The following is a 25,844-nucleotide window of genomic DNA, read 5'->3' as shown; positions in this document are numbered from 1 at the left end:
TTATTTACACTTAATGAACACCATAATTATTATGATAAAATAAATAATAATAAAAATAGGAAAAAAATACAATGTGAGATCAGTAAATTAGTTTTCTATGATGTCATAAAATATTGAATTAAAAATAATATTTGGTCATTTAATACTCATAATGAATTAAGAATAAACAATAAATGCAATATTTATTTACACTATGTACATAAATATCTTATATAAATTATATATACAGAATATCTGTATATGAATAAAAATAAATATAATAATTTTACAATCAAATTTTTACCTGCGCAAGGATGTTAATATATTATAATAATAATATATTTACCTTATAGAATAATATTTACCTTATAGAATATATATGTATATTATGTTTTATTTTAGTTAATTGCAATGGTTATATATAAGACATATGATTTTTAAATATAATGAGTTTATTAAATTGTTGTAACTAAATTTTCATGTAATTAGCTTTATTCCGTTAAACTTAGAAAATATAAATAAGTATAGTTCAAAATATATGCTCATTTGTACACATAATAAATAAATACTGATAGCATATATAAATAAAAAATAATATAAACATATATAAATAAAAGTTTAAATATTAAAAGTTATTGTTTATATTGTGATACGTATACAAATACAATAACAACATATTAAAGCACACTCCAAAGTCTCGCGTAAATTGTACATAAATATTATATACATTATTATACTGTTGGTCTCATCAATAAATTAGTGATAAATTAAATAAGTTACGAAGTTTCCATTCCTTTAGTAAGAGTATTGAGGTACTTCCAAAATCCTAGAAAATAAATATCTTTTAATAATGTTCAAACGCGCAATCTTAGTCCATTTAATTCAAGCCATTTTGTCGCAAATCATAGGACATGAAATCCCACTTATAAAAACAATTTCCATCCTCGAATCATTGAATAATACTGACCATTAAGTATATTTAATTTTCCAAATTTAAATTCAGAATTTGGTGATCAAAATTTTTATACTCAACTTTTAATTTTTAAACTCATCTATGGATACTGGAATATCATTCACAGGGTACAAATCTGTACCGTATATTTATATTAATTTACACGTACAGCACCTATATTATATGTTTGAATGAAACAGTTGGTGTTTCTTATTCGTTATTTAAAAATTCGGTGGGTTCATTCGGTTATTGGGTGTACGCCTTGTACGCTAAGTCATGGGACTTTTCCAGCGACCTGAAAAAGAAAAAAAGTAATAAAGAAAAGTGCATAATTAAATTTTAATAAATACATAAATAAAAAAAAAATATATGAAGACAAAGTGACCAAACAAAAACCAAAACCAAAAATCATAAGGTCATGGTTACAACATCACATTTGGTTGTCTGAAAGTGAAGTTATTTCTCACCTTCAGAGTATAAGTTAGATTAATGTATATCACTCAGGCAGAAGATAGTAATTTTTCATTGGCCGCCTTAGGATCAGATCTGTGTATCAGGCTACACCTACACTTAGTAAGCAAATAAATGAATATGACTTTTTAACTCGGTGTCTAAACGGTTTGTCTACTCTAAAATAATATAGAAAATAACATGCATTCATTGGTTTCTCAGAATGATACGTTATCCATATTTATGAACTTTTATTATATAAAACTTTTGACGTAATTAACTATATAATACGTTATGTAAAAAAACTAGAATTATAAATTGTATTTCACACTTCCCCTCTAAAATTTCTAAACCGGCTTTTAACTTTATCAACTCAAAATCATTAATCAGTACCAAGCCTTGCCGAAGAGCAGAGCAAGGCACCGAATGCAAAATGCATTCCTCCAATCAAAAGTGAGATCTAACATACATACATATGATCACGTCTATATCCCTAGCGGGGTAGACAGAGCCATCACTCTTGAAAAGACTGATAGGTCACGCTCAGCTGTTTGGCTTTGTGATAGAATTGAGATTCAAATAGTGACAGGTTGCTAGCCCATCGCCTAAAAGAGGAATCCCAAGTTTATACCTTAGTCGCCTTTTACGACATCCGTGGGAAAGAGATGGAGTGGTCCTATTCTTTTTTGTAATGGTGCCGGGAACCACACGGCAGTGAGATCTAATAAGGCTCAATAAAATTTAAAAATGCAGCAAAACCTCACCTGCTCCACCCAGAACCTCCATGGGCTCCAGTTGAAACAACCACTTCATGGGACTCTCCACCACCACTGTTCGACAGCAACTTCTTCAGCCCAATGATACCAGCGAGTACCAAAGCCAATTTGGACACAATGAGGGCCTTGCCGGCGAGCAGGGCTAAGGCGCCGAATGCAAGGGGCACCAGCATTCCACCAATCAGAAGTGGGATCACCAAAAGTGGCGCCAACTTCTTTCTTCTGCTACGGCCTTCTTCCGTCTCACTTTGGAGCTCCGAGCCTGGGAATTTGACCTGGAATTTGAAAAATAATAATTTAGTTACAGAACGAGTATGTTTAAATCGTCGGCATGTTCGAGACTCAGAATATTACACAATAATCCTGTGAAGACAAACAGTAGATTAATTTCATAAGAGGCAAGGAACTGTATTGGTATTTAATAAAACTTGTTGAAACTTGTATATCCTTCCTTAACATTACTATTATAAATACTAATAACTGGTTCTTTAAGGCAGAAAGTTGGCTTAATCTCCGTTAGCATTCATTTCTCCAGAGACAAAACCATAAGTTTAATTTCACTGGAGTAATATTACAAAAGTTGACTCGGTCGTTATATCAACTGCATAAGCAACTATGTTATTACACTTCAAAACAATGCTTACGAAAATTTATGAGTAATATTTTAAAGGATCACTTAGTTATATAAAAAAATCATATAAAAAATAATATACCAGTATATTGAGCGTTAAAATAATTACTTATACTTCCTATGATGACATAAGTTGAGTAAATACTTTTTTTTTAAATAAAAATTAATTTGTAACTTCCTCTACGGTCTCAAACTTCGTTTCAATCGATAATACATTCCAGTGTCCCAAAAAATATGAAATTTAAAAAATATACAATTAATTTTAATAATGTGCACTAATTAATTCAAATTAATTTCATTATTTACTAAATAAACGTTAACTTTATATCAACATATGTTAAAAATTAAACAACACGATTGTATATCGAATCGTGTCAATTACTCATTTGAATATGCATAATGCATGTGCACTCTAGAAACAAGATATTCCACATTCAAGTACATCCACAACGAGAAATCCATTTTGTCACGCATAACCACTGCGCTAATTAGAAGAAATCGTACATTTAACCGGGCTGGACTAAGAAAACTTAATAGACTGTGTCTTGTAAAAAAAGTGTAGATGAATTAATAGCGCACGATTACTGAGATGCAACTAGAAAGCACGTCACGGTGCGTCGACGCACGGTATGCGATTTTTAAATGCATTTCATGATTAGTACAAATTATGATTTATAGCTTTTTTTAATCATTGTAACTGGCCAGTTATATGATGTTAGAATAACTGTTTATGTTGATTTTTGTTGCGGTATTCTGTATGCTGTAGCCGTGCCCGCGACTTCGTCGGCGTAGAATAGTTATTTTGGGCATCATTGAAGCCCTCCAGGATAAATAATTTTCCCCGTTTTTTTATCATTTTCCATTACTCCTTCGCTCCTAAAAGTTGCAGCGTGATGTTATATAGCCTATAGCCTTCCTCGATAAATGGTCTATTCAACACAAAAATTCTTTTTTTATTCGAACCAGTGTTTCCTGAGATTAGAGCGTTCAAACAAACAAACTCTTCAGCTTTAAAATATTCGTATGGATTCATTACAATTTTAAAGATCATTTTACAAATTAAGTAAATACTATTTAATACCAGAAGTAAAATGAATGTCATTCAAGACAATAAATGACTTTGTAACAAAATGGTATAAGACATTTATTTATAACATCGTTAGTCAAAGTGTCAAGGTGCCGCACGAAAAAGCTTGGTATACAGGTTCAAATCCTACCGAGGGAATATATCAATTACTTTTTCTGAATTAAGTACATTAGATTGATTATTATTCTCCTACAGTGAGGGAAAACATCGTGAGGAAGGAATATTAAAAATGGATAGCGAGCGGTTCATCTGCAAAAATTGAAAAGGTCAGACGAGAGTCAATTCGTGTAAAAACCTGACTAACACAATCTCGCCATAGAAGTGAGGATACAACTGAAACTAACGCCAAGGGGAAAGTAAAGATTTAAATGAAAATAATTAAAACTATTAGAGTCGCAGTTAACACCTAGCCCATAGACGTATAATCTATTATATCGAATGAAGGAAACGTGATTAAACGGGACGATGTATTGTCGGATATGTCCGGTAGAAAGTAAACTGTTCAAGCCGTCGCGTCCGAATAAGTAGCGAGGCAAAAGGAATCAACCACTTTATCTCTGCACATACAGGTTGTTTATAGCTTTGAAAACCTGCGTTAGAAAACACACTTGTTTGTGCACATCTTGTGACCCAGAATTTTAAGTACATGTGGTGGATTCTTTTCTCCAGCTGACTGTAAAAGTTAATAAATCATTATTAACTTTGAATTCTTTGCTCTGTGTTAGGCAGCTATCTAATTTTATGAATAAACAACTTAGTGGTACTTTACCTAATAGTATTTTATCATATATATAAAAAAGAATTGGGTCATTCCTATTTCTTCCCTGAATGTCGTAAAAGGCGACTAAGCGACAAGAGCACCCACATCTAGGTGCCACAAAAGCATACCCAAAGAGAGTTGACGTCAGGCAGGCGGCCGATCATAAAACTGAAGCCAAAATTTTCCAGTGTGATTAGAAAAACTAACATACTGTGGCGACCCCACGTAATTAGTAGGAAAAGGTAACGACAAAGAAGAACCTAATGGTATTTTAAATTTTGTACTATATGATGCGTGACAGAAAACGATATAAATGTAACCAAATAACGATACAAACATAAAAAAGCAATATGTAAACATTTTAAAGAAGTAGATTAACATAAAAAGATCATAATAATCGGCAATATCTAGTGATATCACAAGTTTTTAGTGATTTGATGTTATTAAAAATAATAAACAGACATATTTTAACGACCCCAAAAATATATCGAAATTAACACTGTAAGCGGAGATTCATCTGTTCAACTTGAAATAAGCTAGACATTGTCATAGAGATGAAGAAGTAAAGCTGTAGAAGAATGTGTGAATGAGTATGCAATAAAATTTGTTTGATTCGGTCGGAGCGAACCAGTCGTGTAGCGTAAAAAGGAAAATCCTAATTTGTAACCCTTTTCCTGGCGTTTGTCAACGAAACCATGGGAATAACGTAGAGTGACCATAGTACCATCAGTTAACATCCATCACCTATCCGTCTATGGTCCCGTTGCGTCTTCACCTCTCCAGAGAGGAGCCCAGAGTTGGCCAATGACGATGGTAAAGCTTTTTTTGCAGGGTCTAACCTTTGCAGGGAAATTTAATTAAAATTGAATCACTAGTTTCATATTCAGTTGCCCCTTGCCGTAAGAAAAAAATTACCTTTGTAACCCTATTAAAATAAACAATATCAGCTCATAGCGTTATGTTTTCAATTACTTATTATGAAGCTTTCTTAATTTTAACTTTGATATCTTAAAGGATCATTATCATATTATAGAATGTTCACGGTTAATTGCGTTTCCCCAAAAATGTAAATATCTCTTTCTGATAAAATCGTATTCCCGGTTGCATTCATAACTTGTTTAAAGCCAAAATTTTTGACGTTGACCTACTTCACCTAAGTAAAAATGTGTGATGTGTTAGTTCTTAGTATTTTTATACTTGTATTGACGCTTACGAGTTTAGAAACAAGACAAGATAAATTCTTTTCTATTTAACCGAAAATCATTAGACATAATACTCTGATGCCCAATTGGAAAAGCCATTATAATGTCAATGGCCCTATCATCACATCACTCATCTATTCGAGTGTGAAAGGAATAATAATAACAAAATTATACTCTTTAAGGCTGACATTATAGTATACATAACTTTTATAACGATGTATAATAAGCCTCCTTTGTTTGGCCTTCAGGCAATATTTATGTCAAGGACAGTCGTATTTTTTTCCTAATGTGTTAGGGTAGGCAGAAACTAATGTTTACCACTTTCCATAATACCTGCATATTTATTACGCTTCGTACTTTTTCCTCACTCTCTTCATACAAGCTCATCTGTTTAAATTTGATCAAGGTTCCCACTTACTCTTGCCTTGTTTCACATTATGAGTGCTTGGTAGTCATCACCCCCTTTTTATTTTTGTTTAATTTTCCTTGAAGAAAGGCTCAGGATCAGTCTATCTCCACGATTCTCCGTGACCCAGTTATCTGGGGTATCTAAACCAGCTTCATATGTCATCAGTCAGCTGACCATGGACTTTACATCGGATTAGAGTACTAATTTTTATATTATATTTATATATTTATATTTACAAACAACCCATTCACGGAAGAGATGAAATAGATTCTTCTGTGCAAAATAGATAGCGTATTGCGACATTGTGATTGACTTTTTGCGCAGGCTGAAGGAATGTAGATGCCAAATTTTATTCTGGCAAGCAATACTTCTACCCATTTAGCAGCCGATTTGACTTTTGATCCCAAAAACTGCGATCGATCGAGACCTTAGATAAAGAGTAGACATGACATTTGCTATTTAAGTACTGGTCTGTTGGACAATATCTGACCCATTCAGTCAAAATTTATATGTATGTTTTACAGATAGTCATTCATATGTCAGCGCACAAAATATATCAACCGATGGGGTTGTTGTTGGGTCTCTTCAAGCAAGTTTGAAAAGGGTGACAGTAAAATTCTGGCGAATGAAATTTCAAATTGCAAGTATCACTGCCGTCCCGTATTAAAAGATCTTGTAGTACAATTGTTAGAAATTCAATGAAAAATGTGTAATGATGATAACTTATTTCTTTTGTACTTACCTTAAAAATTGTGACGAAGTAGTAAAAGAATTAAATAAGTATACACCTTCAACCCCTTTGATGCTTTTTGGTTATGTAAAATTATGATAATAAAGTGACTAACAGGACTTATAAATCAGTTCGGAACTTTTGGAAAGAGTACTTACTAGGTAGTTAATGTATTGCAAATGTGATTTAAATCAGAGACTCTGATGTGCTTTAGTTGTAAATCGCTGATACTAGTATATGCAAGAAGAACATAAGTAACCTCTCAATCAGAAAGAAATCGCGTTGCACTATAATTCGAAACATTGTTGTCTCAATTTTATTTTGCTATCTTTCATAATAGTATCATGTTAGAAAACTGGACAGATTTAACCTTATAAATTTACAGTCGTTTTAATGTATATCTCAATTTACCTGAACAGTATGAGTCCTCATGAATCCGATAATCTTGTCCATGATGAGATTATCCAGAGATCCTTCATCCAAACCCCTTGGCACTGCTTCTTCCGCCACCTTCTCTTCAGCCACATCCATATCTTTAACTATCGTGACGCCACTTAATAATGATAGCTCATCACTTTTCGCTATTCTCGTTAGTGCTTTCGCTAATTTTCTTTTCAAGCAATGAGCCATGTCATTGCCACTACAATCCTTGTAGGTTTCGTATGCGATTTTGAGGTCACCAAGGATTGTGTCATCTGAACTTCTACTTTCGTCAACTTTGTTTTGATTTGTTGTTGCTGTTCTGGCACTGGCGGTAACGGCCAAGGTGAATATCAGGAGGTAGTGTGGTACCATTTTGATGCAGTTACCACAACGTTGACTATAGGCACTGTGTTTAAATCTGGAGCACCTGTAGCGTTTATATGCGCTTCGTTTCACGGTACACTGGTCGTTGCTAAGAGGGATGCGTCCATGCATTTATGCAGTTGGTCGGGACTGTTGATGAGAAAAGTGTCTACGATGTACTGCAGCCAGTAAAATTTTTCATGAATTGCGATCAACTTTCAAGTGATAATTGCATATATACCTACAGATTGTCTTGGCACTTCGTAACATAAAGATTTATTTCGAAACTGATCGATTTACTTATATATTAGCAGACAGGTCAAACAGCTAGGTCCAAACATTTCAAATTTGGCATGTCACATGGTCTAATGGTGCATTAGATAAGATTTCCTATTTTTTCCTTTTAAGCGGGTGGGACCTCGGATATGTACTTATTCTTCCATTCAATTAGGTATATTAAGTTATTTAAATATATTTATTACTATGTTGCCTGGTTCTCCACAATTTAGAATTGCTCATCTCTATTTCCTAACTATACCTACAGTAAATTTCAAATCTAAGATGCTTCTTCTATTAAATTGACTTAACCGCTCAAGGATTGTAGTGAAAGATGACTCCAGGTTCATTTCCAGGAAGAAAACAACAAGGGCATATACCAGAAAGATGTGATAACGTCTTTCAATCTTCAGTGAAATCAGAAAAACCCATAGATATATAGATAAATAAAACTTTTCTTCGACAGTGCTTCAGACACAAAACAAAAAATACAATAACAAATCCTTAAAATTAACACAGGTGTGCTGTAGCAAGTCGAAAGGGTCTTAACTCAGCGATAGTAAAATTTTACAGATATGCGATTCATTTATATCATCAATAGGTACATATGTATACCGTGAAAATTACGTTTTACTGGTGAAAGACGTTGTTGAACGACTGTTGAAGAATATTTCGATAAAAACTAAATTTTGAAGAACATTTAATATGACATTATTTTAATTTTCATTTAATTTAAATTTTCTGTATTTTTGCATGCCATGACTGGTTAAATGGCCAAAATGAACTCGTATATGCTTTGTAACACCTATAATTGTACCGCATTTATAGCAAATAAAGTATTTGTATTTGTAAGACTCATTTTTTTCCACATTCTATTCTTTACTGTTTATATCACGACAATATTAATATTTATATTAATAATTACTTCATCGATTTACCGATCTTAAAGATTCGGTCAAGTGATACGCTTTACGTCTTGATTGTACCTCGCATCTTTATCTTTTCAAACAATATAATACCGAGTATTTCGTGCTGTCAAAAGTCAATACACAGCTTGTTATAAATGATGATTGCACCTAAAATATGCTATTTATTATAATTTTAAATTAAATTCCTTCAAATCAACACTTTAACATTCTACGTTTCTAATATAATAAGCAAAATCCTATTGTCTTAATTTAACTTATTAAATTTTGTATGTAGGTACCTACTCTAAAAAAATGACTGAATGGCCACGTTCAGCTATTTGGCTTAATGATAGAATTGAGATTCAAACAGTGACAGGTTGCTAGCCCATCGCCTAAAATAGAATCCCAAGTTTGTAAGCCTATCGTGTTTTACGACATCCATGGGAAAGAGATGGAGTGGTTCTATTATTTTTTGTATTGGTGCCGGTAACCATACGGCACTCATTTAATTAATCATTTAAATATAATTCACATCCTTCTAGAGTTAATCTCAGTTATATCTTAGCCTTTCTAGAAAAGAGCCCGGAGTGGGAATTTCGACTGTGATCCTGTTAAATCATGTTTATACACGAAGCGACTGCCGTTTGACCTCCGTAACTTTTGCAGGAGAACCATGACAATGCGTATTCCTTTAGTCGTCTTTTATACGACATCTATGGGAAAGATATCGAGTGGTGCACCAATATTTTGAATAGATATATCACATGCGTTTTGAAACCATATCACAATTGTATTATTATAATATTTTGCATCTACAAAATGGAAATAGTTTACGAGATATCTGGGATATAATTTAAGTACCTAAGACAGAGGTGGCATGTGCGAAGAAGTTTTGTACAATCACGTGTTTAACATCTAGGTGTCAAGAAATCATCGTAGATCTTATGCAGAAAGATTTACTGTCGTTTCTTTATATTTATAGTCAAACTGCTAGCCTAATAAACCTTAACTTAACAATTTTAACCCCCCGCATGAAATGAAAATTCCCATTCATTGCCGTTCCCCCGGAAATTTTGGGAAATTACGAGTATTAAGTACAGAAATGAGAGCAATACTCTTTCTAGATAAAGCAACAGGTGCCGTTTGGTTTCCGGCATTTTAGAATAGAACCACTCCATGTCTTCCCATGGATGTTGTAAAAGATGACTAAGGGATAGGCTTATAAACTGAGGATTCCTCTTGTTAGACGACCTAGCAAATAATATTTTAATATTTATTTCATCATACAGCTGTCTTTTCAAGACTGTTGGCTCAGTCCTCCTCGCGGGATAGATAGACGTGGCTATATATAAAAAATAAGAGCCGTAGAAAATACAATAAATTAATATAATGAAACTACTCAAAGGCCGAATGAAACTCCTCATTACTGTAGTACCTACATTTTAATACCGTACTCTTTTTACGAAATTGTTACTCTGATTGCTTTTTTACAAACCATATTGAATTAATAGTTTTAGTAAGAGTTTTTTTAAACATTATAATTATAAAAAATTATACTCAGCACCCCCATACACACAGTGCATAATGTGATAAATGACACATTGTCTAACATTATTAGTATAGTTTTGGTTCCTAGTAATTATTTCTAATTAGTTACATATACGCTTGAGACGGAAAGTTTTAGAAATAAATTATTATTAATAGGACGATTATGTGTGATTGAAACTAATAACTTATATTAGTAAGTTTGTCCATAAATAATGTCCTTATATTTTTATTTTCAATTCGTGCATGAAAATGACGTTGAATAATTGAGTCTTAAGCTAAACCGAGCCTCTTGTTAATATTCAAATGTAAAAGCGTGGAAAGGTAATATTGTGATGTACTTATTTGATAGAAAATTATTATAAACTAGAGACCGCCCGCGACGTCGCCCGCATGGAAACCCTATCAATCCCGCAGGAACTCTGGGGTAAAAAGTAGCCTATGTGTTATTCTGGGTCTTTAGCTACCCACATACCAAATTTCATCGTAATGGGTTCAGTAGTTTTTGCGTGAAAGAGTAACAAATATCCAAACTGACATTTAACCACGACTATTCCCTATTTCCTTAAAAAAAAGCAAACACCGAAAAACTCAACATTTCCATATAAGGTGTAACCGCGGGAATCAGCTAGTTTTTAACATACAAATAGTGAGGAAGTAATAACGGAAAGCCGTTTTTGTTATCAGTAACGATCTTGATGAAAAAATTGGACAAAAAATGTCCATAAACACGACACTTTAAACGAACACAGATTATTAATTGTGGATATCACGCTTAATTGACTTTTACGGTATGACGTTTCTTTGTGAGCTTTATGCATAAATTTCCTCAATTTTATTTGGCTATAATATACGTACATATAGTCACGTCTTTATCCCTTGCGGAGAAGACAGAGCCATAAGTCTTGAAAATACTGAAAGGCCACGTTCAGCTGTATGGCTTTATACTGAAATTTAGATTAAAATATTGACAGGTTGCCATATATTATATAACATATTTATCATGTATTTATTTCTTACGGGTTAGACAGAAGTACAAGTCTCAAGAAAACTCAAAAGCTACGCTTATCCTTGGAATTGAGATTCTGAGGATTGTCAGGTCACTAAAAGAATACTAAGATTACATAAGCAATTGCTCTGTGCTTAACCTTTTGTTTTAACATACAAACATATAGTCACGTCTTTATCCCTTACGGGGTAGACAAAGCCAACAGTTGTGAAAAGACTGATAGCCACGTTCAGCTGTTTGGCTCAATGATAGAATTGAGATTCAAATAGTGACAGATTTCAAGCCCATCGCGTAAAAGAGGAAACCCAAGTATATAAGCCTATTCCTTAGTCGCCTTTTACGCCATTCATGAGAAAAGGACGGGTTGGTTCTAGTCTTTTTTTCTATTGGTGCCGGGAACCACACTTTTTCGTCGTTTTAACATAACAATGTATTATGATATGACTTCGATTTCTATACGCCAGAAGAAACTTTTAATTTCAATATCGAGTATTAAATTTCTCGATGAAAGAATCACAAGTAATTACGTACATGCAAGTAAATGCGCAAGCGGTTTGTGCCATCCCACACACACGCATTTTGTAGGTGTCCGTTCACATGGCGAGAATTTGGCAGACTATTTGTAGTCCGCAACTTCGTGCGCGTGGAAGATATATCATTGTAATAGGTACGTTAGGTTCTATTCTTATTTTTTTTCCTTGATGTACATAAATAAATTAATTAGGTGTTGTAAGTACAAAAATCAAAATGAAAATAGTGACATACATACTATCATGTTAACCGCAAATTAATTAAATTTTTCAATCGACTTTAACTTCTTTTCACTTTACCGATTTTGACGAAACAATTCTCTTAATTATATGTTATTCACCTATGAAATTGCTTTTAAATCCGTTGAGTAGTTTTAAAGTTTTCTTCTACTCTTCTTCAAATATTTTTTTTTCTTTAATTGATAGAGGTCAACTACTATTAATTTTAAAAATATGTATTTCATGAGTTACTCGAACTAAACTTTCTTGTATTATTACTTTGACTCTTCTCCTTTATTTTTATTTTTTGTTTTGTTGATAGGGGTCGACCACTTTCAATTAAAAAAAAATATATTTAATGAGACACTCGAACTATACTTTCTTATTATAAATGTATTTCATGTTACTGCCATCACAACGCACATTTTTCAGACGCAGACTGGTGCCGTTGTCCGTATGTAGGACGATCACGCTACCGATCACACATTATTTACAAGTTAGATGAGACGAAAAAACAAGATAGCCGATCTCAAAACGCAGACCGTATTCATAGTGCGGGTGAAATACTCATTCGCTATCTTTGTCTTTTTATTTTATTAAAGAAAATAACCAAGTTGATATTTTGCATAACTTTGTATACTTAAATATTCGTCAGAGAGATGAACACTCAACCGAGACTAATGTTATGAAAATTATGAATATGCCTTCTATTTAAATCTTATTCTAAACCGCTTCGCGTTCCAACCAATAACAGATCGATGGATATTATTTTATTTGTAAACAAAACATATAGAAATTACATAAAATGCACACCGCATCACCTGCTTGAATAAGTGAACTAAAATATTTTGCTAATATGGAAAACCGTTTTACAATTATCCGACAAATCTGAACACTTAACCTGAAGAAATTAATTTAATCAATCAATTCTGTTAGGGGAGAAAAATATGTTACGAGTGGTAAAGGGCTAAAACATTTTAGTAGATGATATACCGTAGTAACTAAGATAATATTCTGCAATGCAATCCAAATTCAAATACGATAAATAATAATTTATATTAAAAGCATGAAGGTGCAATACCTATTCAACAAAATCTTATTTAAAAAAAACACTTGGTAGGTATTTAATTAGAAGCCGTACTATGAATACCAACATTATTTTCACTTATAATGTACCGAAACAACTGTTCTCCACACAGTAATTATGATTATTCATTGCCTCTTTTTTTCAGCCAACTTGTGAGGTCTTATTTAGCAACCGTTATTGTTCTCCTTACACTCATTCATACATACATATAGTCACGTCTATATCCCTTGCGGGGTAGACAGAGCCAGCAGCCTTGAAAGACTGGAAGGTGGCGTTTATCTGTTAGGCTTAATGATAGGATTGAGATTCTAATAGTGACAGGTTGCTAGCCCATTGCTTAAAAAAAGAATCTCAAGTTTATAAGCCTACCCTTAAGTCGCCTTTTACGACATTCATGGGATAGAGATGGAGTGGTCCTATTCTTTTTTTATATTGGTGTCGGGAACCACACGGCACACTCGTACACATTACGTTTTTATCCCATAAAGGATAGACAGAATCCATATTCACCGTTTGAAAGCGTTTGACATCTACAAACTTACAAAGTTTAATTTGTAAGTTTGTAGATGTCCCTTGTTCGACTTTTACAATCTGCGCGGGAAGAGAGCAGTTGGCACATGTCATATTTTTCTTCAGACTAGCGTAAAGCAAAATTTAAATAAACAGTTTTTTGATTAAACTAATACATACATATAATCACGTCTATGTCCCTTGTGGGATAGACAGAGCATACCGTCTTGGAAAGACTGAAAGGCCACGTTTTCTGAACGTGCCGTTCAAGTTTTGTGTCTATAATGCCCGCTTCACAATCTCGGCAAAACTACACGAGAATAGGAGAATGTGGAGGTAATTGTCGGCAAGTCTCGGATATTTGCTTATAGTGTCCATTTTGAGGCGGTATTCGTGCCAAACATGAAAGGAATCTCTAGTAGTTTTGTGTTAGATCGATAACAGAGGGGTTAGTGCGAGTTGTACTCGATCAAACGCATCAATTGCGTTAGTACCATCGCGTTACCACTAGGTGGCGCTGTTTAAATCACATACAAATTCGCGTTTACTTCATAGACGCGTTTGATCGAGTTAAACTCGAAATAAACCCCTCTGTTCTCGATCTCGTCTTGATTCGGCGAATACCGAAAGCGAGACGTCTCAACGAGAATATGGAGGAGCTACCTTAAGCTTTATCTATCCAAAAAAAAGTAAGAAATGTGTTACAAAATATATTTGAAGCCACATTTCATTTTAAGGTGTCACATTTCCATTCAATTCTGACGCAACATATAAAATATTCGTCAAACAAAATCTGCCATAAAACATCAAACAAGCCCGTCAAATCTTTATTATTACGTAATAACGCACCTGCACCTTAAGTGGGCAATTTCATTCAAGACTAATAAGCAGCCAAATTAACAGACACGAGAGTAAATTATCATGTTCACATCCTGATGTTGAAACACTTTCTACCTGTAGTTACAATCCGTGGTTATATATATGACTTTCAATATTATGTCAAATGCTAATTCAATTCTATTTGGTTTTTTTTTTTTTTTTTTTGAGGGACTGGTAAATGTAGCGTTCCTAATTTGAAATTAATGTTATGACGCGAAAGGAGATATAGGGACAGGAATAGTATGCTTCGATTTGGACATGCATGTACATAGGATGAATGAAACCTAGATAGAATGAATAAGGAGAATGTATATAATATCTGCTTTCCTCAAATTTACTTTTTAAATACTTATATGAATAAAAAAATTAACAAAAAAAAAATTTATCAAAGACCAATTTGGTCACAAATCTGAGGAAATGATGCGTTATATGTATGGAGATAAGATAAAGAATATTTCATATAACTAGAAAACAGCTAGTTTCTTTACAAACACCATATTGTATGTGTTATATCAATATAATATGCAATGAACGGACCGCGAAATCTACGTGAATGAATGACGCATTTACTACAAGCGTGCACTACAAGTTGAAATCTTTAACTAACTTCACGACTGTCAACCTTATCGCCCTTATCTTAGAGTACACTCGGCTGAACATTTTCTGAATAGTTTAGACGCGCTCTTTAGTCGTTTCTACGCGGATGCTCGTAACTAGCTTTTCCTTTGGTTCCGCTCTGGATTCCGGCAAATTAATTTAAGTGTTTGACTGTGCATTTGATTTAATAAGTTCCTTTTGTAGATATATGATTAAGTCTCATGACACTTTAACAAAAGTGTCAAAATTAAAAGATTTTGTTTTAGATTTATTATATAAAAGCCATATATATAGGAAGGATTATAAACTTAGGGTTTTTCTTTTAGGTGACGGGCTAAGAACATGGTATTACATGTATCTCAATTTATGTTTCTGTCTTCCCTGCAAGGGATATAAACATGATTATATTATGTACGAGTATGTAGGCCATATTTTTTTATTTATATAGAAGACTTAGCCAACCGAGTCGAAAAGACTCAGCTGGATGGCTAAATATTATTAACCCTTTACCTTAATTAAGAAATAAAACTACATTAAAAAAATAAGAAAAATAAATACGTGATTCTAGCAAGTTTTGACAAAAAACATTAAAACTAGGTAGTGCATGGCGTAAATAATTTTAGTTTAGGCAGACAAAATCTTCGGCAAACCATTTGACAGAATTTTAACAGTCAGCTATTAATTTCCTTTAATTTGTTTAATAAACAAACTCCAATCAACTATAAATATTGAGAATTCGGAATATATTCGAATGAGAAAAATTGCTACTAAATCAATATAAAAAAGTCTACACAAAAATCAACGACGACAATTTTTTTCACAAGTTGATTTATAAAAAAGTATGTTTACTCATATCATTATCAGCCATTACCCACTTTCTCGATAATTTCCTACACAATTGTCAAAAACATCACGTAGTCAAACATGAATCAACATACGTTTGGTCCTTATACAAGCGTTGCATCATCATAAATTTGTGTCAAATCCACATCCTTTATTTCATCGGAATAAGAAAGTTCTCTTCTCACGCCTTCCTGCGTCCGGGTTGCGTCACTTGATTTTCCTTTAAAGTACATACTACAAGCATTTCGTTAAATGTTAACAGCGACAATCGATTTTGTGTCTTATTTATCAAAATTAAGATCTGCTAATTGAAGCCAATGCGAAATTAAACTGGTATTGCCTGCCCATCGGACGAGTTTAGCAGTCGCAGTAGAGAAGTTTGTGATTACATACATACATACATATAATCATGTCAATATCACTTGCAGAGTAGAAAGAGTCAATAGTCTTGAAAAGACTGATAGGCCACATTAGGCTGTATGGCTTATGATAAAATTGAGATTCAAATAGTGACAGGTGGCTAGCCGATGGGCTATAATAGGCGATGGCCTAAAAGAAGAATTTGTTATTAAATCTTTTAAATATTTATGTAAAATAAAGATTAAATTTTGAGTTCAATGATGAAAACTATAAAGCTAATTACAAAAAATAATAAAATTTCTTTAAACGGCGATTAATTCTACCAAAATAATTCAAATAAAGAAACGTTTAAAAATTATCAAAACAGATATCTTAAATATCTAATGATCATTAAAACCAATTAATGGAAAAGAAATAGAGGGGAATCGTCGATACATAAAAGACGGTGAGGCACATAAAGAAAGTCATTGAGCCTCGGGCAACGGCGGAGAAAGAAAGTAGTTTATGACCACGATTCAAACTGTTGAATCAAACTGAACGTTAATTAGTCCGATAAGACTTTTGTTCAATGTATGTAATACAGCTCGTACATTGCTAAGAAGATCAATTAATTGATTATCTTTACTGATATAGAGAACTATTGTATTAGCACACATTTGTATTAAAAAAAAGCTAGCGGCAAGATGTATATTAGTGATAAAGTTAGAATCTATTGAATCGATTTCAATTATATTTCACATGTATCTGTAATTTGGTATTATATATAGTTTTTATCTTAATTGTTAATCGTTTGGCTACCGATTACTTTTTGTCATTAATAAGCTACTTAACGTATTGATGAGTCTTTGTTTTTCTTAAATTTTTATTCAGTTTTATTCAAGACAGTTCTCATGATCGAAGTGATCATTATTCAGAACCATTTCTGTTGTTCTACACACCTTAATTGTGTAATTAATGGATAAAATATATTTTAATAAATAAACTCACACCACTTAGCTTACAAAAAAATATATATTTTCTAATATATCTTCATGTACCTTTGATAGAAACTTGCTTATTATGGATTAAATTCAATAATCTATGGCACTACAAATATCGTTATTATTATAGGAAATTCAACACATAAATTTATTTTATTGCAAAACAATAAAATAGAGTTATGTTAGGACTTCAAAGTTTGAAAATAAACTGTTTTCTTTTTTATTTGTTCAATCCATTTTTATAATTATAAAGATATATTATATCATGACACAGGATATAATTGTACCGGTAACTATAAATTTACATATACACAATCTTTTTCAGAGTATCTTCTCTCATATTATTTCGTGACATAGAAACTCTCCAAGGCTACTCAACCCGCATTGAAGCCTCTGACCTGTTCATTGTCTTACAACCTGTTAGCTGCACTTAACTTTACATCATCTTAATTTTCATAACCAGCCATCGCATTTTCAATCTTACATTTTACACTTTAAGATTCAATTCAGTTTCCAGACCTTTCTGCTGTTAGGTCATTTTTGAATCATTGATTTGTAAGAGTGAAAGTATATTATTTTATACGTCCGGCTCACCTTAAGTAAAAGTTGTGACTGACGTAATAGCCTTTGCAGCTTACAATGACATTGGTTCCAGTGTTTTCTCTGTTGGCTTTGGGTGTCATCTTGATTTGTAGCTGATTGCTTTGACCATAATCATTATGGTTAATGTTACGATTAGGCTGTTCGTTACTATATTATAATAACTGTTTGTTTTCACGTGGCCTTTACTAGCTTTTCATTCGTTTATGGATATGATCACGTCTATATCCCTTGCAGGGCAGACAAAGCCAACAGTCTATAGTAAATATGTAATACAAACAGGGATAATACTTACAGTAAATAGTCTACTTTTTAAAACAAAAGCACTTCACATAACTTTCACTAAAATTTAATTCTGTAAAGGGAAGTAATTATTTTTATCGAAGCAGAAAGTTTCATTTACAACAGCAATTTTGAACTTGCTTAGATAATGTATCAAACCAAAAAAATGATGACGATTAATATGTACCTATTCAAAATTAAGATGCAATCGATAAAATCGGATCGATAAGCATCTAGTCTTACATGTTAATGATATAATTAATCTTAGTTCACAGGTCATTCAACTAGTGAAACTCCTTGATCGTGGTAAACCTTGACGTAATAATAGACATCGTTGATTTACATATTTCTGATGTTATAATCGATTCTCAATAATTATGTTGTTCCCGGCACCCATAGAAATAATAATAGGACTACTCCACCTTCTTCCCATGGATGTCGTTAAAGGCGACTAAGGGATAGGCTTGTAAACTTTGGATTCTTCCTTTGACGATGGACTAGCAAATTGTCACTGTCATAATCTCCAATCTCAATTCATAAAAACATTATAGAGTATTTTTTTGTTAAATTGTAATAAATATGCACGGGACTTAAAGTTTTTCGTCACCAGACCAGCAAAGAAGCTTGCAGCAGATGAATGTGTTTATTCTCTTAAAATCGTTTTTTATGTCAACAATTTAAAAGAGAAAGTGCCGGGTAGGTACCTGCAGCATAATAAACAAGATTGATTATATATATATATAATAGATATCTATCATATGATAGATAGATATATAACATATTAATTTGACAGTCCTACAGACACAAAACAAATATAAAAAAAAACGAATACAGGTATGCTTATTAATATGTAGCAAGTCGAAATGATGAAATTTAAATTACTTGCAATATTAAATAATAATTACGTTTATAATAATCGGTTCAATGCAAAAAATGAAAACAATACAGCACTTAGTGAGTGCCAGATTTCGAGCTATGATGTACTCAAGAAATTTGAATACAAAAACAAAGAGCAAATTTTATAAATCAGATCACATCAACAGATTGCACGATAACACACAAAACCATAACAATACGTAACCAAAATTATGCAATGTTCTGTAACAGTAGATGGTCTTAGCGATATCTTGCAAATTATACTCGAATTTTCACCCTATTGTCGGTCGAGACGTGGGAATACCCCGTGACGAGTCTTCGTTCGGTCTTCACCAAAACAATGGCAAAGTTCACCCAGACATAACAAGGAAAGTCTATAAAACAAGCGAGGAACTGCTACAATTTCGTTATACGTAACAACTGTACCATTTGAAACAGTGGTGTCGTCTTTGGAGATTTTTTTATCCTGAAATGTGACTTTACGATTAATATCTTTGATATCGTGATTGTTATTTGACAAAATGTCTTTGGTGACGAAAACGTTAGCGGTTTTTTTCATATCTTCAAATTTTATACAAGTTATACCGATTCAATTGCAACAAGGTGAAGAGTTTAAAGAAAATGTAGTGGAAGATTCATCGTTGAATGAATGTATCAGCGTTCAAAGGAAAACTGAACTTGGATACTGCTTTGGAAAGGAGATATTGAATAATCTCAATCAGTTCAATGAACAAGATAGCTTTAGTTTGGCTACAGGTGTATCATTTGTAAGAGATGAGAAAACTCCGAGAGATTTTGCAAGCTTTTTGGATAAGGACCCTATGGATTTCCGGTAATTTATAGTTTCAATATAGGTAGTGTCAGCAGTTACGATAGTAACTTAATTGAGATTTCAGTTATGTAAACTAGCTCAGCTTTTTTAAAATTTACCATTATCTGATAATTCTTTGATTAATTTGAATAACCAACGTTCTGTCTAAATAAATAATATAAAAATGGGCTGACTTTGTAACTATTTTTCAAAAGTATATTTTATCATTTCTGATTAAAATCATTTTTTTTTTCTTATCGGCCTCGTTGATATTTATCTTTATAGGTATTTTTTATTAATCGTTTAAAATTAATCGTTGAGTTAATATCTTTTAACATACGTCTCTTACTTACTTTCGGACAAGCTCAATATGTTTGGGATTTTTATCTCTCTACAATTATCTCAAAACACTTTCATTTGATCTAAAAGCAATTATTTTCTACTTCATTATGCAGTGCTATGATGGAGGACGCCAGCAATCTCATCTCCAAGAGGTCATTGCTCTGGGATCTGAGTGCGTTGTACCCAGGTCTAGTAATGAGAGTCGGGCCAACCTTGGCCAATGGTGTTTTGGAGTTTGTCATGGACCCAAGGGTGAAGGATAGAGCGTACCACCAACATCCCCATGAAGTCTCTACCGGTAGGTTTATCATTCCAATTGATTTGGAATTAACATTTTAATGGTATAATGAAAGAAGTCATATCAAAACTTTGGCCATGACTTTTGGTCATCTGTAAATCCTACTACTATTATAAAGGCGAAAGTTTGTATGGATGTATGGATGTTTGTTACTCTTTCACGCAAAAACTACTGAACCGATTACCATGAAATTTGGTATGTAGGTAGCTGAAGACCCAGAATAACACATAGGCTACTTTTTATCCCAGAGTTCCCGCGGGATTGATAGGGTTTCCATGCGGACGAAGTCGCGGGCGGTCTCTAGTTATAACTTTCGAGAAATAAATGTTTTATTTTTGTACTAATTTTATTTAAAATTGGTCCAAAAATTTCGGAGTTCATGTTTTACAAGGGATTTAAGAAAAGGTATTTACAATTATGATACTGTGTAAATTTACTGAAGAAAAAAGGTCAATTATAGAATATAGCCACTTTTCCTCCTTTTGTGCCTACTCACATTATATGGAATTAATTAGAAAAAAAAAGTTCTGATGTATCAAAAAGTGTTAAAACATAAGACGTAGTAGGACAAATTTTTTTTTTAATGCAATAGAATATTTTTTGGCAATTTGAAAGTTGTTACTTTAAGTTTTTTTTAAGAGAAACACTGCCATCTCTGTTCACTTAAGAAATTTAAAAGCATTTCAAGTTAACTCACAGATTGCAGAATACTTTCTCTAGCTGTAACAGCAGCACTTGAAACTTGTGTGACATCTAGCGGAAATATAACAAACTAGTTTGTTGTTAGTGAAAGATTTATTACTATTGGTAATGCTTTAAAGTTTAAAAATGATCATATATTTATGTTTTTTAATCTTATTTATCATGGATATGATCTAGGAAACTTTTTCGCCTACCATTTCTTTTTTTTAAAAGGCTTAATAATGTGATTAAGATTAAAAATGATCTCATTATTTTCATTAACATTTATTTCACTCACTTCACAAGTAAACTTTGCCAAATTTAAACTTAATTTTTTTTCAGGTCGCCTTCTAGCACGAAATTTATTAGTACCATTTTTACTCGGCTTTAAATTCCAATTATCAACATTACTACCCCTCATATTGGGTGTACTATTGATTGCCAGCAAAAAAGCATTTCTGCTAGCTAAGTTAGCACTACTGGCTGTGACAGTGTTCGGAGGTGGTTCCAGTTTCGGGGGGTCCTACGGTGGGGGGTCTTACGGAGGTTTTGGTGGTCCTACTCTAACGGGGTACACCTCAGCTGAAAATGCTCATTACCATGATATTCATTCAGGAGGCAGTGGAGGTCAGTTTTGATTGTATTATTAATTTCGTAATTATTCTCTTTGTGACTAATTTTACTTGTATGTTTGTCGTTAAATCTTATGTTAGTATTCATACATAGAGAAAAGATGATACCAGATATCGAGTTTAAGGGTTCACTGCGAATACAGAGGAATGAGAGAGATTTTATTATTTATATAATAAATTTATAAATATTAACATTTATGCTTATTAATTTATTTATATTAACATCTGCAAAAATAAAATGAAGGATTGCCTTTTAGTCTCGCTGAACTGAACGGATTTAGCAAATAATGGTCTTTAAAGATTTTTTATATTTAGCACCATTTTACCTTATACCCTATAGGGTCAAATAGTAGGAAGATAAAATGTAAAATACTTCGTCCTAGGTGCATTGACCTCCTGCAAGTGCTCAATCACAAAACCTTCAAATGGATAAGATATAAGAAAAATATCCTTAGGACAATGCTTTACGAAAGATAATTATATTTATTCTAGTAAGTATACCATAGAATCAAATATTATTTGTTTTTCTTTGTGATTGTTATATATCAAAGAGCATTGCACTGGAAATCATAGAATATAATTTTCAAATTAAAAAGATACTACGTTGCATAAAAAAATGGCCTTGTAAACTCTAAGTGTATAAATTGATAGCAAAATTTTTAAATGTTCTTTTGTACAATTCTATGATACTGACTAGAATATAATGTAGGTTAATATTAGATAGAGGTTATATTAACAGCCGTATTAACACAAATTACTTTACTTCCAACGCCTGGGTATAGATCTTTTTGATTTCAGGTTATTTTAACAAACGTCCACACCACGCAGAATATTACTATAGAGAAAAGTCTAATCAAGCTGAACAATCAACTGCCACGCCTATAACTCCTGATGAATTGAGAGATAGACTTGAAAGACTATTTGTGACCAAGAAAGAACTCGAAGAGCCGAGAGAAGACATCAAAGTTAGAAATGCTAGAAATTTTGCGTGGACGCCTATTAATACTGGATGAAAAAATTTATGTAATTAGGTTAACAAATTTGAAAATTTATATTTTATAATATTTTATTAATTCTATTCTCATTTGCTCTATACATTTCCTATTATAGGTTTCTCTTCAAACTTTATATTACTATATCTTCTAGTCAATCTTGTTAGATCTATATTTGATCGTTATCAAACACTAAAGTAAGTTTTCCTTGTTACCTATAAAAAAACTTCAAAAATGTCTATTCCAAAAATTACACTCGTTACTTTTCCAAAAGTACATATTCCAGAAATAACGAATAGAGGTCTAATACTTACCTTAAAAATAAAAGGCTTTTCTCCTTTCTTTATTTGTTATATAACTACTTAAATATCTATTTAAATTTTAATAAATTTGTATATTTTGTACTTTTCGATATCCTTCATTAAATTTTACCTTCCTATCGCTGTTTCATCACGTTTTTCAATATAATTTTCTATAAAACATTTCCCTAATTTCAAGGATTATTATTACAAAATAAAAAATAAATCTATTCACATAGTACAATATATTTAGCTATAAAAGTAGTGTTGTGTTCTATTAAAATTGTTTGTAAATAAACTATTTTAAAACCTTTTGTGTAAATTATTTTATAAATATTTTCATTTTTTAAAGTTTTGTTTTAGATTACCTTTTGGTTTTTCTGAAGGCAAATAAATAACTGCTAAACAATATTAAAAAAAAAATAAGATTTATCACGAGCACTTTGAACTTAACTCTTTCAATAATATATTAAAAATCGGGAAAAGTCAGTTTGTCATCATGACCTGATCGGGGAATGACCCAAGAACCCTGTCAAGAAAAACACATCCGTCAAGTCATCAATAAAAACGTAACAAATTAAAGAGTCTACTCTCTCCCGCTTTTCGCCCCCGTTACTGCATCCTGCATTGTCTTGATTTTACGCTCTGTTTCCTGAGAAAAGTGTTGTTAATTCATTTGTATCACACGACGTATAGGAAGCGTTTCCTAAGTCTGAAGCCGTTTTGTCAAAGTCATCGATAAATGGACATTTGAATTGCATCATTGCGAAAGTCTGTCTGTTACGCTTTCTCGGCTAATGCTTCTTCCTCCTGTCGTTAGTTACATCCTCACCTCTTTGGAGAGGAGCCTAGAAATTCTGGATTGGGTGAACAGGTTTTTACACGAAACGACTCCAATCTGACCCCCGCAACCTTTATATTGGAACCATACTTAGCCTCTGTGGCGCAGCGGTAGTGCGCTTGCCTGTGACACCGGAGGGCCCGGGTTCGAATCCCAGTCAGGGCATAATGAGAAATGGACTTACTCTGATTGGCCTGGGTCTTGGATGTTTATCTATTTAAGTATTTATTATAATATATAGTATCGTTGAGTTAGTATCTCGTAACACAAATGTCGAACTTACCACGAGGCTAACTCAATCTGTGTAATTTGCCCGTATATATTTATTTATTTAATATTTATACCTAGACGTAAGTGTCTTATTCCAGCATGGATGTAGACGGAGTGCTCACTTAAATGGTCAACCATCGTCAAAGGTCGTGGGGTTCCCTCAACTATGGTTGAACCTTGCGATGGCTGACTCATGGGTCAAGTCGCGTCCACCAGAGAGTCCTTATTTGCTTCATTCTGCTATTCGGTACACAATCAAAGAAGACTAGTTTTTAAAATGTCGACGTTATTTAGAACTTGATGTAAGTTGAAATAAACTTACAAAAAGAACAACGACTTAAGAAGGTACTGGCCACGCGTCCTAGCAAATATTTATTTGACAATAAGAAGTGCCTTTTATCTAAGTCGCCCTCTACGACATCCATGTGAAAGATATGGAGCGATGTTTTCATAAAAGGGACCATAAGGCAAATGATTATTAATAAACTAAATCATCACCACATTTACACGTGTGCCGTGTGGTTCCCGGCACCTATAAAAAAAAGAATAGGACCACTCCATCTCGTTCCCATGTATTCTTCTTTTAGGCGATGGGCTAGCAACTCGTCACTATTTGAATCTCAATTCTACCATTAAGCCAAACAGCTGAACGTGGCCTGTCAGTCTTTTCAAGACTGTTGGCTCTGTCTACCCCGTAAGGGATAAAGACGTGATAATATGTATGTATGTATGTATCACCACATATAGTTATCAATTAAGCTCATTTAAATTCTCATCTGCATCATATTTATATCATCGTTCATCAACTACACTCTATACTATGACTCATTTCTCATAACATTTTCTAGATAGCCTATAACTGTTTAGTTTTGCTCTGACTCTCATGTAGATTTATCGGTATGAGCTATTATTCTACGGTTATAACCATTTACGTTTTTATATCCTATAAGTAGTTAGAAGTTGCGTGCCTGATGATATTAATTGCAACAGTAATTGCAGTAATTGTAAAAGTAAATCTTTAATTAAGAGAATGTTTTGGGAGAACGACCTAATTTATAGCTTAGATAAAAAGTGGAGCTTTGTACATTGTATTCTTTTATTGACTGTATTTGAGAAATATCCGTCATTTTCTTCCCCTTCCAACAAGGCCTTAACATACATACATATAATCACGTCTGTACGCCTAGCTGGGTAGAAAAAGCCAACAGTCTTGAAAAGACTGAATACTGCGTTCAGCTGGTTGGCTTTGTGATGGAATTGAAATTCAAATAGTGTTAGGTTGACTATCGTCCTCAAAAAGAATCTGAAGTTTATCAGCCTTTCCCTTAGTCTTGACTTGACTAGTGGTCTTGACTGACTGACTGGACGTGACTTTCCCGATACTAATTATAAAAAAGGTATTTTTTCTTTTGTGC

The 25,844-nt window shown here is 32.9% G+C and overlaps 2 protein-coding genes across 2 annotated transcripts; one reads left to right on the top strand and one right to left on the bottom strand.

Annotated features, from left to right (window-relative positions):
• Positions 1-1,093: 1,093 nt before the first annotated feature.
• Positions 1,094-7,771, bottom strand: LOC132903265 (uncharacterized). The gene is made up of 3 exons (XM_060951058.1): positions 7,388-7,771; positions 2,146-2,432; positions 1,094-1,226 (listed from the first exon to the last, which is right to left on the bottom strand). Exons 1-3 carry the CDS (start codon positions 7,769-7,771, stop codon positions 1,178-1,180), a joined length of 720 nt encoding a protein of 239 aa, XP_060807041.1. The 3' UTR covers positions 1,094-1,177.
• A 12,013-nt stretch (positions 7,772-19,784) lies between these two features.
• Positions 19,785-23,040, top strand: LOC106130659 (uncharacterized). The gene is made up of 4 exons (XM_013329555.1): positions 19,785-20,095; positions 20,530-20,714; positions 21,738-22,013; positions 22,826-23,040. Exons 1-4 carry the CDS (start codon positions 19,785-19,787, stop codon positions 23,038-23,040), a joined length of 987 nt encoding a protein of 328 aa, XP_013185009.1.
• The last annotated feature ends 2,804 nt before the right edge of the window (positions 23,041-25,844 follow it).

The sequence above is a fragment of the Amyelois transitella genome, chromosome 23 (genome assembly GCF_032362555.1).
Source record: "Amyelois transitella isolate CPQ chromosome 23, ilAmyTran1.1, whole genome shotgun sequence".
Classification (NCBI taxonomy): domain Eukaryota; kingdom Metazoa; phylum Arthropoda; class Insecta; order Lepidoptera; family Pyralidae; genus Amyelois; species Amyelois transitella.
Note: the sequence above shows the minus strand (reverse complement) of the source record. Positions and strands in the feature narration are given on the sequence as shown.

Excerpts from the sequence above, each read along its gene's own strand:
- LOC132903265 (XM_060951058.1), bottom strand. The coding sequence starts at position 7,771 with ATGGTACCACACTACCTCCTGATATTCACCTTGGCCGTTACCGCCAGT. Across the intron at positions 2,433-7,387 it reads TGAGGACTCATACTGTTCAG|GTCAAATTCCCAGGCTCGGA; the intron begins GTAAATTGAGAT and ends TTCAAATTCCAG. Across the intron at positions 1,227-2,145 it reads GGAGGTTCTGGGTGGAGCAG|GTCGCTGGAAAAGTCCCATG; the intron begins GTGAGGTTTTGC and ends TTTCTTTTTCAG.
- LOC106130659 (XM_013329555.1), top strand. The coding sequence starts at position 19,785 with ATGTCTTTGGTGACGAAAACGTTAGCGGTTTTTTTCATATCTTCAAAT. Across the intron at positions 20,096-20,529 it reads AAGGACCCTATGGATTTCCG|TGCTATGATGGAGGACGCCA; the intron begins GTAATTTATAGT and ends TTCATTATGCAG. Across the intron at positions 22,014-22,825 it reads CCATGATATTCATTCAGGAG|GTTATTTTAACAAACGTCCA; the intron begins GCAGTGGAGGTC and ends TTTTGATTTCAG.